The sequence below is a fragment of the Chaetodon trifascialis genome, chromosome 20 (assembly GCF_039877785.1).
Source record: "Chaetodon trifascialis isolate fChaTrf1 chromosome 20, fChaTrf1.hap1, whole genome shotgun sequence".
Taxonomy (NCBI): domain Eukaryota; kingdom Metazoa; phylum Chordata; class Actinopteri; order Chaetodontiformes; family Chaetodontidae; genus Chaetodon; species Chaetodon trifascialis.
The window spans coordinates 19,387,081-19,403,075 of NC_092075.1; the positions used below are offsets into that span (position 1 = coordinate 19,387,081).

The following is a 15,995-nucleotide window of genomic DNA, read 5'->3' on the forward strand; positions in this document are numbered from 1 at the left end:
GGCTCCCATGTGCCAGATGAAGAATGCAATATTTCCATTTCTGACTCTGCATCGTCTTTTCTCTCTCTGCCTCTGCGGCTACATGCCATAATCACAACACTGTCACAACACATCGCACACACAATGGATCATTCTAGCGAGGAAGGCCAAACTCCAAAGTTTTACATTATTTTTCTTTTTTTCCCCTCTGTTTTACTCAGTGTGCATTCACAACGAACTGGACGATCACAAGAATTAGCTCAAGAATTAGAATGATATAATGTCAGTATGATGTTATTTTTGTTCAGTTTTGTTTCAGCTTATTTAAGAAAATCACATCCATCGGAAACAAGGTTGCTTTTTCCTCTTGAAATTTTTGCAGATAACACTAAAAACCTTTGGTCTAGGCCTGTTTCATGGTTTGTTCTAGACCTCTTATTTCCACTGAAGGGAAATCTGCTAAAGCAGTAAACTGCCCCCAAACTTTTGTTGATGTATCCATATATATTGGCCACATGCTCTCCTTTACAAACACACATCTGAAACATCAAAAAACGCAAAATAGTGCTTCAAACAGAGACACACACACACACACGCTGACTCTTAAAATAAGAAATGAGAGCACGGCAGAGAGACAAAAGAGAGCAGGTAGAGACAGTTAGCTGAGAGCTGACCTCTTCCATATTTGATGCAGTCAGTCAAAGGTAATTAAGTTCTGTGTATGAGTGTACGAGTGTACGTGTGTGTGTGTGTGTGTGTGTGTGTGTGTGTGTGTGTGTGTGTGTGTGTGTGTGTGTGTGTCTAAGTACATCTGCATGTGTGTGTTTGAGTGATTATATGTCTGTGTGACTGAGTTTATGTGTGTGAAGTGTATGTGAGGGAGTGAAAGAGAGAGGCAGATTATCTGTGTCAGTGGCCATTTGCTCACAACTGGCGCCACATTGGAGAGAGCCAGAGGCAGAGAGCATCATGGGTAAATGAGCACACACTGCCGAGCGTTTTCCACACAGCGGGCCGAGAGAGAGGGAGAGAGAGAGGGAGAGAGAGAGAGAGAGAGAGAGAGAGAGAAATTGCATGCCAGATGACCTCTCCTCCAGTGTACGATAGTGTTTCACTTGTTTGCCACACACACACACACACACACACACACACACACACACACACACACACACAAAATCAAAGAAGCAGTAGCAGATTCAAAGTTGATGGAAAGAAGTGCATTTTAAAATAATAACAAACACACACACACACACACACACTGTGGTGTACCTGTTAGCCTGGAGTTGGCGTATGGAGGTGAGAGGCTGTCATGTGACGCCATGTACTGAGACCCATCTGCATAACTCTGCAGAGACAGACAGACATGTGGGGTGAACGATGACATTTCCTTATCATGTGGGTTTGTCATGATTAGCAGCAGAAGCAGTGGTGGTAGGAATAACTACAGGAGCAGAGACAACAGCAAATGAGCTGCAGCACGATGCGCAGAGACGAAAAGAAGTGCTAGCAGAGATACAGCTGGAAGGTCTCACCTGAGTGTTTTGATGCTGATAATCAGTTTCATATTTATATTTTGTTTCATATCACAGCTGCTCAGAGCACACTAATAGTCGGACATTTTTTGGGAAATATCTTTATGTGCTTTGTTGCCAAGAGATGAGAAGACTGATACCACTCTCTTATCTGTGTGCTAAGTACGAGCCAGCCAGCAGGCAGCCAACTGATCTTAGCCATTTCAGTAGAAGCAGGGGAAACAGCTAGCCTCCAGTTTAGCTGAGCCTGAGAGGTGCTGGAAGGCAGATCTTTTTTTCAGACTAAATATGAGAGTGGTGTCAGTCTTCTCAACTATCTCGCCACAAGAACATGAACAAGTGCACATTTCAAAATGTCAAACAATAGATTTTGTAAGCATTTCTGGAGCATTTTTAAGATTTTCTTACACACAATAGAGACAGGAAATGTGGGAGAGAGAGATGCAACAAATGTGCCCAGCCAGACTGGAACCACAGACATTGCAAAACAGCTGAGTTTAGACTGACGGCTGAATAGATCTATATAATAAAAATGGATAACACTGCAATGAAGAATGTCCATTTCTCTGGGTGTCATGCTGGTCTACGCGCTGTAACACACGCCACATAAGCTGCCACTTCCCCACTTTAAATCCAGCTTGGCAGCTGCAATGTTGAATGTCATCTCCGCCTCTCTGTGTCCACATTCCCTTTCAGCTCTCTACTGTCATATTACAGCCAAAAATGGCCAAAAATATGTTAAAAACACGAAACCACATGTTACTCTCCAGCTCTTAGAACTTAGGCAGACTGGAAAGTTTGTATTAGATGTATTAGAGATGGACTGATCTATCTGAAAATATGTGATTGCATCTATCTCTGCAACACACATAATGTTTAAAGTCTAACTATGTCAGTAACACGTCAGGACATCCTTAGTGTATTAGTTATAGCAGGGATAGTACCAGCAGGGAAGTAGTAATGGCATTAATAGCAATAATGCTAATAATATAAGTGCTAAAAGCAGATGCATGTACTATTGTTGGTGGTTACCTTAGAAGAACGACTTCCACTCGGCCATGATCCTGCACTCGTTCTCTCCTCCATATCTGTATGAGAAGAGAGAGAGAGACATTTAGATGACATGACATAAAACACAACACAGGAGTACAGTTTGGGAAAATAAATGACCCAGAAAACCAAAGTTAGGACCGACAGCAAAACATTGTTATCATGTCATCATCATGACTAAAATGAAACCAACAAGCAGAAACATGATGAGCAAAAAATTAAATTAATTGAAGACTGATTAAATAAAATGAGACAATAGAAAAATCCAAGCTAGGTTGTCAACACATCCTCATACCAATGACTGCCAAAACAACATACATCACCATTGGAAAGTACCAGCACCAGGCTGGCACAACCAGGACCTCCATCCTCACATAGTTAACGGTCACAGTTTGCTTAAGTTTAGTTAAAGATTGGACAGGTACAGCAATTTCATCAGTGAAAGTCCTATGAGGACATTTTATTGCACTTGATGTTTGAAACCACTGTTTTTATTTATCAGTTAATATTTCGTGCTGTGCTGACCATCTTTAGGCCTCAGATCAACATTCTAATCACTCATAAAATCATGGGAGTGATCATCACTCTCATCACATCACTGTCAACGCTTAATACTACACATAATATTATTGCACAGTGCCTATAATCAACTGCAGCAGCGTAAATCATTCTCTATCAATGCACCGTGCCTTTAAACATTATTGATTATGACTGGAGAGCCGTTAATGTGTCTCTGTGAAATTGAATGGTCCTCTAAGCCTCCTGCAGACCACTAATCCCCCCTGTCATCGCACTGGATCCATCATGCTATATCTGTCAAAGGTCACAGGTGACCTGATGATGGTGCTAGATGAAAAGTCAGTTATTATAGGTCATCCTGAGGGGAACGTGACTGTATGCACCAAAATTCATTGCAATCCATTCAAATACTTCAGTCTGGACTGAAGTGGCACACCAGATTAACAAGGCTCAAACACAACTAGCATGAACTTACACACAATAATACAGTCGACCATGTCTCACAACCACAGTAAATGTTAGTACAACATGTAAAACATGTGATGTTGACAAATGAGCCAGCAATTTGCAACCCGTCTCATACCAACAAAGGCCACCATCTTCTCCTTGTCAAAACCATGCAGCTTTAGTTATCTTGTCTTAACCAAAGCAGTGGCCAATCAGAAACAGTCATATGAATCAACAGCCATTTGACACTGAGGAAGCAATGGGCTTAAATATAAGGACTTATTGGAAAAGACAGACATGGAGAGGTTGAGAGACACTGACACCAACAGAGAGAAAGAAAGAGAGAGAGAGAGGGAGAGAGAGAGCTGTATTTTGGACATGACAGGTGGATCAGTTCATCCAGGTTGATTCAAATGTGCAAACGCAGCTCTCGCTTACAGTATACACACGCACAAATGCACGCATGCACACACACGCACACACACACACACACACACACACACACACACACACACACACACACACACACACACACACACACATACATGCACACATACATGCACACACACACACGCACACATACACATGCATGGACGCTCTCACACATGCACATTCACAGTTGTTTCATGCATTGTTGTGCACAAATCTCTCCTCAATAGGCTCTCCATTGTGTCAGTGTGTGTATGGTGAGAAGCTTACATTCATTGTCAAGTCATTTGGAATGTCAGCTTATCTGTAGTTGACTCTGTGTGTGTGTGTGTGTGTGTGTGTGTGTGTGTGTGTGTGTGTGTGTGTACAAGTGTAATTGTTTTAGCCCAAGAGAAATAATCTACTTCAGTTACATAAAGCCTTTTGGAGGCCCAGCAGAGGTTGCTACCTCATCAAAAACATGTGGGCACCTGTTTGTAGAATAGAATTTAAAAAGATAGAAGTTACGTGGGTTTAGTGAAGACTGCGCAAAATCACTTGATGCTAAATTGGATGTAGGGAACATACACCTGAACTGTATTAGCGCATACTCAACAGTCATTTGGGTTGAGGGAATGGATATTCAATGACCAGGCAGATTTTTCAAAGAACAACTAATGGACACCTGAGTTTAGGGAACACACACACAGACGAGATGCATTCAGGGAATAAGCGTTTGATCAGATGGATTTAGGAACTATATATTATGATCGGCTGGATTTAAGGAACATACGAGTGATCAGTCTGACTTAGGCACTTGATCATATGGATTTAGAGCAAATGTGTCTGTTAGGATTAAGCAATACACACTGGGTTAATTAGATTTAGGGAGCACACACCTGGTCAGATGGATTTAGTGAACAAATATGATGACTGGCACAATGAATAGAGTCTTGAGGTAAAGCATGGCCATGTAGCAGGTTTCACGATCAAAACCAAAACCAAAACCAAGAGTTTTGGAATTGTGAGAAGACAGATTTGTTTGAACTAGATTTAACTGAACCACACACAACCCGTCAAGCTGATCAATATTTCATAATGCTATTTTACTATTTTACCAGTTATCCAACTGGGAATTGTGCCAGTTTTATATGTTATGATTCTTCATCATACAGTTGGCTGTGTTTCATTTACAGATACTGTATTTTATCTTTACACTTTGACACTGGAAACAGGTTCGATGAAGAGGAGGAGGAGGAGGGGAGGACAATAAAATAAAATAAAAGTAGAGCAGGAGAGTTAGATGACAGCTGGTCCAGATGCAGGAGAAGTGTAGGTGAAGATGGGGAGGAAGAGGATGAGGAGGACAGCAATTAAAGAAAGCATCCTTCAGTATTGAAAAATAAGAGCGGGAGGGAGATTGGAAGAGAGGGAGGAGAGGAAGAGTGGGAGAGAAAAATACAAGTTGGTGTGCAAGAGTTGAAAGACGAGGAGGAGGAGGAGAGAAGGAGGCATCCATATGTCCTGCACCTGATAAGGCCTCCGATTGAGGGCTATAAATTACACCAGAGAGAGAGAACTTACACACAAGCAGGAAAACACACACTTGAAAGCACACATACATACCTCTCTCTCACACACACACATGCACACTCACACACACACACGCACGCACACACACACACACACACACACACACACACACACACACACACACACACACACACACCCACAGTGCAGGTCATCTATCATCAGTTAATGAACTTAGACTGACAGACAACTCCATGTCTCTCACACTGATCCTATTAAGACCTGCTCGACACAAAACAGACTCCTATTAATACAGTTAGCCTCTGTGTGTGTGTGTGTGTGTGTGTGTGTGTGTGTGTGTGTGTGTGTGTGTGTGTGTGTGTGTGTGTGTGTGTGTGAGATCAGTGAGGACAAAAACAGGCCTGTATGAGCATATGACCATTGAGCCACTCTTTGTATTATTTAAAAGGAGAAATTTGTTTGTGTGTGTGTGTGTGCGTGTGTGTGTGTGTGTGTGTGTGTGTGTGTGTGTGTGTGTGTGTGTGTGTGTGTGTGTGTGTGTGTGTGTGTCAGCTTTAAGGATGCTTGAAGGTGTTCATATCATATCATGCGAACAGTGTCATACTAGGTTTATACAAAGTTGCTCAGTTTTAGGACTGTGCAGCAGGACAATGATACTAAACATGCAGACAAAGCAGCCTTGTTTTTAGGGCTGAACAGGGTGTTGCTCTCAACTCGTCTGGCTTTAAATATCAATTGCTACACAATCACGGGGTAAGGAATCTACTGGGGAGTGTTTAATACTGCACACTGTGACACCTGTAGTTTGGTTCAGTTGATAAAAAGGAGAAAAATGAACCATTATCTGCTCTTAGTCCTGGTGCGATGTGTGTTTCTGCTGGCAAAATGTGCCACGGGGTGTAAACATGAGGTCACACTGCATGGACTGACAGATAACTCCTTCATGCGCAGTGTTAGTGACTGGGATGCTGCTGATCATGAGAATTATTAGTCCAGACCACAACTAGCCATCATCTGTTGTAATAATTACAAACAGGTAGAAGAATGGCTCAAAAACAGCTGTCTGTACCATATAGTGTAATTATGAGGAGATGTTACTGTCACTACGCCAAAATACACAACACACCTCTGTTTTTACTGCTCTCCGCTGTATCAGTATCAGACCAAATCCTCGCATTCATCTGCTGATGCACATACGTGTTGCCATGGTTACCAAATGATACTACAGATCAAACAGATTGCTTCCTTGATAGTTCCCATGCACAGCAGATGGACTCAGTAGTAGTTTATGTTTAAAATATTCCTGCTAAAATCGACTGTCACAGAATCCTGTTGTTCTTCCTCTTTGCTTTCACATCACACATAAGCCACCCCGAAGCCCCACTGGAGCTGAAAGCCATCTTTTCAAGAGGTCTCGGCCACTTTGTTCGGCTCACACGAGAGTTCGGTACGTACACTGTAGTTAAGTCATACCTCAGATGTATCATATATCAGGTGACTGGACGCACAAGCAAAGTTAATCCCTGACACAGAAGCCAGTCTGCAATCAATACTGCATCCGCAAGAATCTGCAAGCGGTGCATGCAGTGTTAACATGTTACAATGTAATTAGCTACTATGATTCCACGACTTTTGGTGGTAGCTTGAAATGTAACTACTTACTTTTTCAAATTAAATAACACAGCTCCAATGACTTTATTTATTACAATCACAGCTGTAGCAGCAAGTACTGTGACAAACACAGTTCACATGTACGTCCAGCATCATGGTCTAACCAAGACCGTACGAGTGTAGTTAACAAGTAGGAGCATATGCAACCACTGTTAAAGTAACTTCATGAGAGGAGTAAGTAAGCAGTAACTGTGACAAATGACTCATTTTCAGTATCTTGAACAACACTGGGTGCATGTAAGGTAATGAAAAAGCATGTTCAAGTCTGAAAATCTTTATACACACACACACACACACACACACACACACACACACACACACACACACACACACACACACACACGTGTTGATGATGGTAATAAATGGTCTCTGATTGACAGAAATGAGGACAGTAGTCATGCTGCGAGTACATCAAGTGTGTGTGTGTGTGTGTGTGTGTGTGTGTGTGTGTGTGTGTGTGTGTGTGTGTGCACCTGTGTGAGCTCTATAGTCCCACTGTTACAGCCTCATCTGGTTTCCAACCAAACTCTATAATTAACTGTAGGCCTGCCCCATCCCCCAACACACAACAGGCAGGCATGCGTGCGTGCGTGCGTGCGTGCGTGCGTGCGTGCGTTCGTGTGTGTGTCTGTTTAGGTAACACACTCACTGAAACATTTCCTGTTAACTGAAATGTTCCTGAAAATTAAGAAATACAAACAAATGTTTTTATCCTTTGATGAAAATTCTCATCAGAAGTTGGCTTATGGGCCTCGGTTATATATAAATATTCAATCAAACACAACAGATGACTCACAGAAATGGTAAAATATATATCAAGAGGTCTGCGTCAATGATAATAGAAAACATTTTGTTTTCACACAAGATGAAAAAGAGACTCTAGCGGTTTTCTAACCTTTATATTCGCTGAAGATACTCTGAAGACAAACTCTGCTCTGCAATCAAACAGTTTTACACGTTCCCAACTGGGAACATTTCAGACACGACATCTCCCAAGAAAACAACTGCAGCCATAATGAGCTTTAACAGCCTTAAAGACAACTTGGAATTGACTTGAAACCTAAGTGAGCTGAATCTCCAAATCAATTACTTTATCCTTCTTTCTAACCGTGTGTTGAGCAACTTGTACTGCAATGAAGCAATTTCCCTGCAGGAATCAATAAAGTTTTTCTGAATCTGAATCTGCTCCAAGAAAACTCTGACTTACAGCTAGCCTCGCTTTATGGAGCTTTATAATGAGTTTCAGCTCAATGTTTATCTGTCCGGCCACAGCTCTACTGTTTTGGTTCACTCTTATAGTGTCAATTTTGTCCTCTGCAGGCGATTGTTTTCATAGAAAGAGGTCTAAAAAGCTACTGTACACTAACTGCTCAGCACCAAACAGCAGGCAGACACAGTTAGCGATTAGCTGGTTAACATGGTGCAGCATTCAGCAGCTACGGAGGCAGATAGCTGATAGGTAGACACAGTTGGTAAAGACCAAACACAGAGCTAAAAGAGAGTTCATTCATTTCATTTATCAATTGGTCAGAAACAGGACTCCAAATGAAGGATTATACTGCTCTGTTGACCACTGAATGTATAAAAAAGTGACTGTTTGCTAATAAGTTCGTCATATCAACATAAAGGGTGATGATGTGTCAATGTCAGGACCACCACTGTCTCAAAAAAAAGAGTTATTGCAACTTCATTAAGTACATCTGTTTCAATACCACTTCAACATATTGTGTATCTTAACTTCAGGTTCAACCAAATTAGCTCATTGACTTAAGCTTAAGATATTACTGTCATAATCATCACCAACAGTGATGGAAGCCACACTCCAGGCTTCAAATGATCCCTTCAGGGACCCGTAGCTGACATCAGCCACCACAGTTATATGTTCATATTGTTAACAGGATGGAAAAAAAACATTAGCAGAATAAGAACTGTGAGGCTAACATGAGCAATGATAGCCAACACGAACAGAAAAGAGCGCCACCTACAGAAACTCAAACTGCATCGACAGAGACGCAAAGGAAGCAGACGAGACGGCCCTGTCCACACCGTCTGACTGACAGGTGATGACTGGGAAGTCACTGTGGAGAGATGGTGACAAAAGGAAAAGCAAAACTCTCCTTCACAATGACTGAAAGTCAGACAACAGAGACAGAAACATCAAACCTGAACATAAGATAAACATTATCAGAAGTGGAATAAGAGGAAGATGGAGAGGAGGCAGACGGGGAGTGGAGGAAAGGAAACAAGGAGAAGACAGAGGAAATGTGGAGAGAAAAGAAGTGACAAGGAAACAATACAAGAAAACAAGAGAGGAGAGAAGCTGTTGAATGTGGAAAAAATGAAACGTCGAAAAGTGTATTGAATTGTAAAACAAAAGGAAAAGCGTGACACACTGTACGAGATGAGAAGAACAAGGAGGGCGCCATGACACAAAGATCTAATTCACTCATTTTATATAATGCAAAGAGAGGCTTCCTGTACTTTCACTGAACTACATTCATGTTATTATCCTGGGTAATCACACACACACACACACACACACACACACACACACACACACACACACACACACACACACACACATTAATATGAGAGTAAGAATTAAGAGTCAGATTACATCTCTGGATCTTCTCCTTTAAAGCTGCTTAAACTGTCTAACACCCACAATCCCACTCTGTGTGTGTGTGTGTGTGTGTGTGTGTGTGTGTGTGTGTGTGTGTGTGTGTGTGTGTGTGTGTGTATGTGTGTGTGTGTGTGTGTGTGGCTGGACAAGCAGAGGAAGTGATGTAATGATCACCCTCAGGAAGTCGCCCATGTCCTGTTTTGTTACATGATTCGTGCTCTCTCTCCTTGTCCCCTCTGTTTCCTTCCCTTGCCTCCTTCTTCTCTTTCCTCCATCTCTCTCTCCTCTTCCACTCCCTCCACTTCTTGCTTCCACCTTGTTCTTCCTTTCCCTTCTTCCTTCTTTGCCTTTTCCCCTCCTCCTTCTCACCCTCTACTCCCTCCTTCCTTTCTCCTATCTTTTCTCATCCTTCCTCTTTCCTTCCTCCATTTTCATCCTTTAACAATTTGTTGTTGGTTGTTAATATTGATGGATTTTGTTGATTACTGGTGTTTTTTAGAGGAAGTTAAAAGTGAAAAAATTCACCTCCAAGATGAAAAAGAAAAACTGAACTTTCATCTAGAGTGACAAAAATAAAAAGTCTACAAAAAGCCTTCTCTTTGCTCGAGCTACCATTGGCTATAGCTACTAGCTGCTGTTAGCTAGCTAGCTCAGATAGCATGAATGAGAGCTCGGAGCACCAGCGGACTGTTGGTGTTGACACCACAGGCAACTGAAGCGGCCTCAGCTGCCTCCCTGTGAACACAACTGGATCAGGACCAGACAAAGAGACCAACAGAGACCAGTTTGACAGGGAAAGCAGTGCTGAGCTGAGTGACAGCTGATCAGGGACAATGAAGACATGGCAGACGGGGACAGGTGAAGTGTGAACCGGGAGAGCAGCGAGAGGACGGTGGGTCATCAGCAGCGTGTGGAGCCAGTTAATTTAGTTCATCTTAGTTTGGTTAATGATAGAAACTTGAATTCAAAAGGTGTACGGTTGTATTTTTCTGGTGTAAGAATATTTGACTCAAATTAACTGTATATAAACACAATTTCTGGAAGACCTGAGGCAAAAGACTGAACGTGTTCACTTCTTAAAATATTTGACCAAATCCCTAATCTTTGCCAATCAAAGTGTCTTAGCAACCTGACTGACCTAACAACACAAGCAATGCAGGATGTGCACCTAATCTCTGGAGTCAAAACCCTGTTCTGAGTACTTAACCTTAAAAGCTGAGAAGCACAGAAAGCAGACATCACAAGCTTTACAGTGTCTACAAAAAACAGGGGGAAGCAAATCAAATGTGCATCACAACAAATGCTTAGAAAAAGGTTGCCTGGAAGCGAGTCCTGCCTTAGAATTTTAAAGAAAACTCTGCTGACTCTGACATATGTGGTCAGTCATTACTGAAACTGAGATCCAAAACATGTTGGGCAAAGCAAATTTGTTGCCTAAAATGCACGTATGGTTTTCTCAAACTCTAAAGCTACTTTGAATATGAGGAGGAAATCAGAGTTCAAGAGGTTAATGATGAGAATTTCATGCATGTGTCTGTCTCACGCACACTCAGTCAGTCAAATTATTTCTGCACACAAACACGCACATACACACACATACACGTACATGCTAATGCACACACACACACACATGCTCATGCACACAGAGGCCAGCGTTTCCTGTCATTAGGCAGCAGAGCTGTTCTATAATTAGAACATCTGGACCCAAGTAAGTTTAGTGCCAGTGCCCTCACACACACACACACACACACACACACACACACACACACACACACACACACACACACACACACACACACACACACATTTCCATAAGCATGCAAGCACACATATAGACACAGACAGGCAAACCATACAACCACATACAGTCACAGCAACCAACACGTGCAGAGTGGCAAGTACACACACATGCACACAAAAAGCTGTATATGCTTTATATATCAGTCACTGTTTTTTGTTTTTTTTGTTTTGTTGTTGTTGTTGTTGTTTTAAGCTTTTCTGCCGTTTTGTTAAAAAAAAAAGCACATTAAAGCAAGAAAACAAACAACAGCTTGGGGAGCTAATGGCACGCTAAATGAAGAGAGAATAGCTCATATGTAGACCGAGAGACAGAGAGAAAGGGAGGGAGAGACAGAAAAAGTAAAAACATTAGCAAGTTCAAACACGGGTTTCTTGAATGAGCCGCGTTATGTTTTTTTTTTTTAAAGACAGCTGAGCTCAGAGCCTACAGAGGCCTTTCCAAAAAGAGAGATTAATATTGATAATAAGAAGGCTGCTCCTTTTTGTTTTGTTTTTGCTTTTTTGTTTTTTTCCATCTCTGTGGTGGAGGAAGAATAAGCGGTGCAGGCGATTCCTTTGACAAACCCCCTCGTCTCTCCACACAGGCACATGTGAAGCTGAGCCAACTGTGGCTTAGATCTCCACACACCATCACAACCAGAGGAACAAAAGGAAACTCAAAAAAAAAAAAAAAAAAAAAAAAAAGGAAAAAAATCTGTGTGCAAACTGGTCGGAAGCTAAAAAGCAGCAGAGTTAGCAAAACTTTTATAAAGACTAAGTGAGAACAATTCAGATGAAGGCACAGAGCCAAAGGCTGGCTGGAAATTAGCTGTAAGCAGAATGAAAAAAAGGGAAACAGGCTTTATTGAAGTGGTTACTGATTTAATGGTGACATGATTGTGGAGTTTTGACTGAAACATTTCATGTTTTCAGTGGCTTTATCAAAACTGTCACAGCCTCTACAAATGTGAGTTACTGTTGCTAATTTCACTCAAACTTTTTATGTCCTTATGCTAAAATCTGGCAATTTCTCACTGAAGCAACTCAAATAACTTCACTATATACAGTACATACAAACAGAATATTGACTAAATTGTATTAACTCAGTAAAGTACTCCAAGCTGTACAATATATTTTCTCCTGTAGGTCACATTAGACCAAACATTTATGGTTCCAGAAACGTCAACCTCTATGAGAAGATGAAGTGGAGCTATTCCTCTGGTGAAACACACTAATCAGGTAAACTTCTGTTCTTTCCTCCAACCTCATGTCAGCAGTAACAGTTGGGCAGTGCATCTTTTCCTTGCCACCCACTTCCTGAGTTGTGTTTTGTGACTTTGTGCCAGAGGAAAGTGTGATTGAAACACATGTATTTATTACATTTGATGTGCGCTACAGGGGAACCGTGTTTATAAAGCACAGCAGAGAAAAGCTAACCACGCACTAAATGGAATTTGTGCTTTCCAGCAGCAACATCTGAGGGAACTAGTTCAATTGTATGGACACTATGACATGAAGTATTCAGCCAAGCCATAGTATGAATAGTATTTTCTATTTAAAAATGTATAAAAGGAAATCAACGGGAGCCAGTTTGAATGGGCCTGATGGAGCTGATGCAATGAAAAACAGTATTGTTATGTGTAAATTACAGGTGCTATGTTGCAGTTTGTCAGTACAGGAGATGCTGGATCATCAGTCAGTACAAGCCCAGACTCACATGATCCACATCCAGCCTCAGCCTGTACTAACACAGAACCAGTACATCTTGGCCTGGGCATCGGATGTGCTAGCCCTGCTTCAGTCCAGAGGGTGAAGGTAATACAGCTGAAGCTCTTTGTGACTTCTGAAATCACCAGAGGAAGAATAACATGTTCAGCTAGTGAACAACTGTTAACTGAATAAGGACAAGATAAAAGTTTCAGTCACAATAATGCTCACTTACACTGCTCTCACTCACACAGATCATGCAACAGATGCACTGATCAGGGATCAGATAAGGGTTACAACAGCATGTTATGCCTTCTGTATGATTGTATGTATTGAAGCTGAAGCCGATTGGTAAGTGCAAAAAAGCCAGAAGTAGCATAGCTTCTGTGTTTTAGCATTTAACTGTACAGAGTTAATAACACATGTATAAAACATAGATGAGCAACATGGGCTGTTCCATACGGATCAATGCTGTCTCACCCACGCACTGATCACAGATCAGATAAACACTCCAACATGACCGTAGGTTTTGAAATCACTGGAGCTGCCTCCCTTCTGTTGCTCTGTATGTAGCAGAATGATCGATGGCCAGTTTCAGTGTAATTTAAGTGTGACTTCATCTGCCATTATCACGGGGACAGACACTTCCACCAACTGCTAACTGACGTAGTTGCAGTTGGGAGAAGTAAAGATTACACATGTGTCTTGGAGAGACAGATGCATTTACACTTTTTCAACATCTGGCTTCAATTAGAGAAAATAATTGGTCTTGAATGCTTTTTGGATGCATTTACACTTAGCTTTTTGGAATACAGATAGCTGGCAAATTTGCAAAAAGGCACAAACAAAAGTGTAAATGGGATACAATTAGAGCATTAGAGCAATTAGCACTGCAATGTGACTATTCAAAGCAGTGACAGCAACCTACAGGGAGTTGACATTCAATTCTATATTCATACTTAGTGGATATTTCAGAAGTTGAATCCAAGTTTTTTTTTCTTTACTCAATGTATTGTTGATAATGTGTGAATACATGTATTTTTCAAGAAAAGCCACTTTTCTAGCCACTTATACCTGTTAATGGCAGCTGAAATGACATCGAAATTACATGAATTTAGTCCTCCAAAATATGGCTTAAAAATACTCGTCCCTGGCTTCCCTGTGAACCAACCACAAACAACAGTCGGACGGATGGACAGACAGGTGGAAGCAGTGAGACAGTCACACCAACACAGACAGGCAGTGTTTTGGATGAGTTTTTGTCAAACTGAGTCTCTGGGTAGATTTGTGTTTGACAATTCAATTAAGGCTTCTTTCTCTCTGTGGAGGTTTTTGTGTTTGTTGGCGTTATAAAACTCTATCTCATAGACACCTGCCAGCTTAGAGCTGATGCAAGCAGAGGGACGAGTGAGCTTAATCATACAGAGAGAGAGAGAGGGAGAGATTTGAAACTGGAGAAAGTCCAGTGGGGTGGATGAGGAGAAGCGAAATGGTCTCTCAACAAGTGCAGAGAAGCCTAGAAAGTAAATCAGGAAACAGTTGTGCTGCGTTAAACAAGCTCAGAGAATTGTACCTTGACATCTGCTTTTAATTAGTGGGGAAAATAAAAAACAGCACTCCATCTTGTTTTCCTCTTTTTCCATCTCTTTTCTTCTATCAGCAGTGACGAAGTGGCTAATTCCTCCCTCCATCGTTTCTTTTCTAAACACATAAGCAGGTGGATACCTGTCTCATTGCACCCCGCCTCACTGATAACAATGCAGAAACAAAAATCAACTTGTATTCCCATAATGCTGCAGCATTTTACCATTTTTGGCAACACTAAAGCCCAAAATTCACCTGCTGGGCTCATAGTTTCACTGTGGATGTGTTGTATTTGGGTCACTTCATATGCTTAACCCAATCCACTGTAAATTAAAACTAGAATAGTTTAAGTTCTCTGTTTTCTTTATGAGAGTAAGGTGACAAGAACAGTACTACTCTTCTAACATTATGTTAAATACAGAGCTAGATGCAAAAATAGTTTAGCTTAGCTTAGCATATAGACAAGAAGTATGGGAGAGCGTGAGTGTTACCCTTAGATACTTTGACATGTAGACTGCTGAGGCCAGGAATCGAACCACTAACCTCTTGGTAAGTGAACAATTGTTCTACCTACTCATGTTCTACTGGACATGTGAAACTTTTTCATGACGCAGTGTATAATTTCCTTCAATGGTCCTTTTTCACATAGGACATTAGGGGCTCTGTTTTTGACTCCGCCAGTGCGGCGCAGGCGCAGCGCAAAGTTTGTTTGTTTTGCCGATGGGGCGTGGTGGTGCAGACTTTGGTATTTTCGTGCACTGCCGACGCATCTCCTCCCCCTTCTCATCTCAGTCCCACCCAGCAGCGCAACTTGGAAAGAGGGAGGGGAGAAGGCGTGGAGTGGATTTGACACAGCCGAGTCAAATCTTCACCAATCACAGCAGCTCCTCGCCTCACCTTTAAGAACGCCGCTTGCGAGGCTCATGGCAAGTTGGCAAGGATGACTGAGCCCACGCAGGAAAGTGTCCGATGCCCAAACTTCTCCCAGGAGGAGATTGATGTCACTCATGTCTAAATATGAGGTCCTTAGATGGTAAATCCTCGGCCTCCTCCTCCTCCTCCTCCTCAAAGCAATGATGTACTCCATCTTTGTAGATAACATTAAGCATTACAATGATAACATTTGTATTTGGAATGAAATGACG

The 15,995-nt window shown here is 41.7% G+C and overlaps 1 protein-coding gene across 13 annotated transcripts in view; it reads right to left on the bottom strand.

Moving 5' to 3' along the window:
• tcf4 (transcription factor 4) overlaps positions 1–15,995 on the bottom strand; it is a 248,766-nt gene that overhangs the window by 193,286 nt on the left and 39,485 nt on the right. For all 13 annotated transcript variants that reach the window (XM_070988567.1, XM_070988571.1, XM_070988564.1 and 10 more), the window contains 2 exons: positions 2,544–2,599; positions 1,249–1,324 (listed from right to left, as the gene is read on the bottom strand). In XM_070988567.1, coding sequence (XP_070844668.1) covers positions 1,249–1,324; positions 2,544–2,599 — 132 coding nt within the window. The remainder of the gene's footprint in view (positions 1–1,248; positions 1,325–2,543; positions 2,600–15,995) is intronic.